The sequence below is a fragment of the Octodon degus genome, unplaced genomic scaffold, assembly GCF_000260255.1.
Source record: "Octodon degus isolate 3935 unplaced genomic scaffold, OctDeg1.0 scaffold00227, whole genome shotgun sequence".
Taxonomy (NCBI): Eukaryota; Metazoa; Chordata; class Mammalia; order Rodentia; family Octodontidae; genus Octodon; species Octodon degus.
The window spans coordinates 3,448,593-3,450,996 of NW_004524803.1; the positions used below are offsets into that span (position 1 = coordinate 3,448,593).

At 52.3% G+C, this 2,404-nt stretch overlaps 1 protein-coding gene across 1 annotated transcript in view; it reads left to right on the forward strand.

The window, feature by feature from the left end:
- Positions 1-331: 331 nt before the first annotated feature.
- Positions 332-2,404, forward strand: part of LOC101572236 (lecithin retinol acyltransferase-like) — a 9,992-nt gene continuing 7,919 nt past the window's right edge. Inside the window, exon 1 of the mRNA XM_004645454.2 lies at positions 332-1,022. Within this exon, the coding sequence (XP_004645511.1) occupies positions 486-1,022 (537 nt within the window). The 5' untranslated portion in view covers positions 332-485. The remainder of the gene's footprint in view (positions 1,023-2,404) is intronic.

Sequence of the window (2,404 nt, forward strand, 5' to 3'; positions counted from 1 at the left end):
CCCGGAGCGCGCCCAGTGAGAATCCGTGCGCGGCTCCCTAGACCTCCAGTCCCGAAGCAGGCCGCAGAGCTTAGGTCCCCGCGATCCCGCGGCCCCCACGGCCTCCCGCAGAGTTCGAGCCCTCAGTGCCGCCCAGTCATTGCTCTCGCCGGGTCCTGACCGCACTTGACACCCCCCTCCCATATACACATCTTCGACGGCAATAAAATCCCGGCCAGGCCATTTGGGGCCCGCGCCGCACTGCACCCTGCCCAGCTCCTTGGTGCTCTCCCGCGCTCCCGCGGGGTCCGGCTCCTCTTCCTTCCCAGCACCCCCATCTCTGGCTTCTCTCCTTTCCGCCCTCTCCCTGCTCCGCAGTCTATGTATACCGGGAGCCCGGCTTGGCTGGCTGTGACAAGCAGCGCGCACCGCTGACCCGAGCACACCCTCAGTCGGGCTCGGGACTGCGCAGCGGCACGGCTTTGGAAAGTCGCTCTTTCCGCGGGATGAAGAGCCCCGTGCTGGACGCGGTCTCCTTACTGCTAGACAAGCTGCTCCTCTCCAATTTAAAGCTTCTCAGTCTGGGAGCTCAGGGAGAAGACCAAAGAAGCAGCCGGTCCTATGAAGTCAGTTCCTTCCTCCGCGGGGACGTGCTGGAGGTGCCCCGCACCCACCTGACCCACTATGGCATCTACCTGGGCAACAACCGCGTAGCCCACCTCATGCCTGACATTTTGCTGGCCCTGACCCCGGACGAGAAGCGCACCCAGAAGGTGGTCTCCAACCAGCGTCTCCTCCTGGGCGTCGTGGTCAAGGTGGCCAGCATCCGCGTGGACACAGTAGAGGACTTTGCCTACGGGGCCGACGTCCTGGTCAATCACCTGGACGAGTCCCTGCAGAAGAAGGCGCTGCTCAATGAGGAGGTGGCTCAGAGGGCGGAGGAGCGGCTGGGCGTGTGCCCTTACAGCCTGCTGTGGAACAACTGTGAGCACTTCGTGACCTACTGCAGATATGGCACCACGGTCAGCCCCCAGGCCGACAAGGTACCACACGTGGTCCTGGGCAGTGGGCTCGGTGGCGACACCCCTCCTGTCGCTGATGTGCTTCCTGGGAGCCGGGTTTACCCTGGGCCACCTTCCACACCACTTCCATGCAATCTCACAAGTTCTGGTGTAGCTAAGGGAGACCAGGTAGGTAAATACATGGCGATGTACTCTACAGGGTTATCTTGGAATGAGGGCAGCGAAAGGGTGTGGCCCTGCTGGGTGGCTTCAGGTGATCCCAGAGCTGCCCAGTGAGTGCTGCAGAAGTCATCAGGCTGTCCACCTGCAACTCCTGCAAAAGTCAAAGTACAGGAACTCTGGGGCAGAGTGCTTGTGACTTTTCCCAAGAATTGCAATTAGAAAGAAGGTGCTCATTGTTTCATTTTATCTTTAACATAATTTTTAAGTGTTCCTATAAAGTGTTCTCCTTTCCCCCCACAAGATTCATACAGTGAATTCCCTTTGTTAATATAAACTATCAGAATTCCCCATAAGTGGACAGTTCTGCTAGGTCCCTTCTAAGCCTGTCTGCTTGAGAGGCCTTTGCCTTGGTACTGGAGAGCTTTTCCAGCTTGGCTTTCATCCCTTAGTAACTGCATTGGTCAGCATCCTTTACTCATTCCCCCAGAGGGAGGTTGGATTGCAAGGTCCCCAGAGACCAAAACAATTGAGTTTCAAGAACCCTTAATTGTTGGCAGGTAAATTTTGTGAGTTATTAGCAAAGAAGGCATTAAAATTTAAGGTTCTTAAATGAACTACAAATCCAAAGAGAAAAACAGTGTTTTTCCTTTTTGAAACTTCTTACTGTAAAAAGTTAGTCTTTTAAGCTTGAGATTCCACTGCAGTTGGAGGTGTCCACAACCTTCACTGTCCCTAAAAAGAAGCACCATCAGTATTCATGCTTCAGAATGGAAAGCAGCGTAATCACACAGTGAGAGTTAGCATCACTCTTCATGTTTAGATTTTTTTTTTTTTTGGACAAAAATTCTAAGCCCAGATCACCATAGTCTACATCTCAGATTTTAAATGCTCTACATCTTGACTCACTTTTTGAACCAGATGGGAAGATCTTCCTCCTCCACAGAGAGCATGAAAATATTCTGCTTTTATTCATTGGTATGTGGAACTTTGTGTAGATGTTTATAGAGCAAAAATAGACTCAATGTATAAATTATTTTCCAAGCAAAATAAAAGTACAGTTAGAGCAGTGTGTGATGATCCAAGAGTGACAGCCCCAGCCCAAGCCTGTTTAGAAATGAATTCCCCACATTTACTCACACTGCCTCCAAAAGCATATGAAGGAAACACTCAAGATTTACTGAAGAGTCTGCTGAGTTCCGGGAGCAGCCAGACCCAGTCCTAGCCCAGGTCCGGTGAGTGTG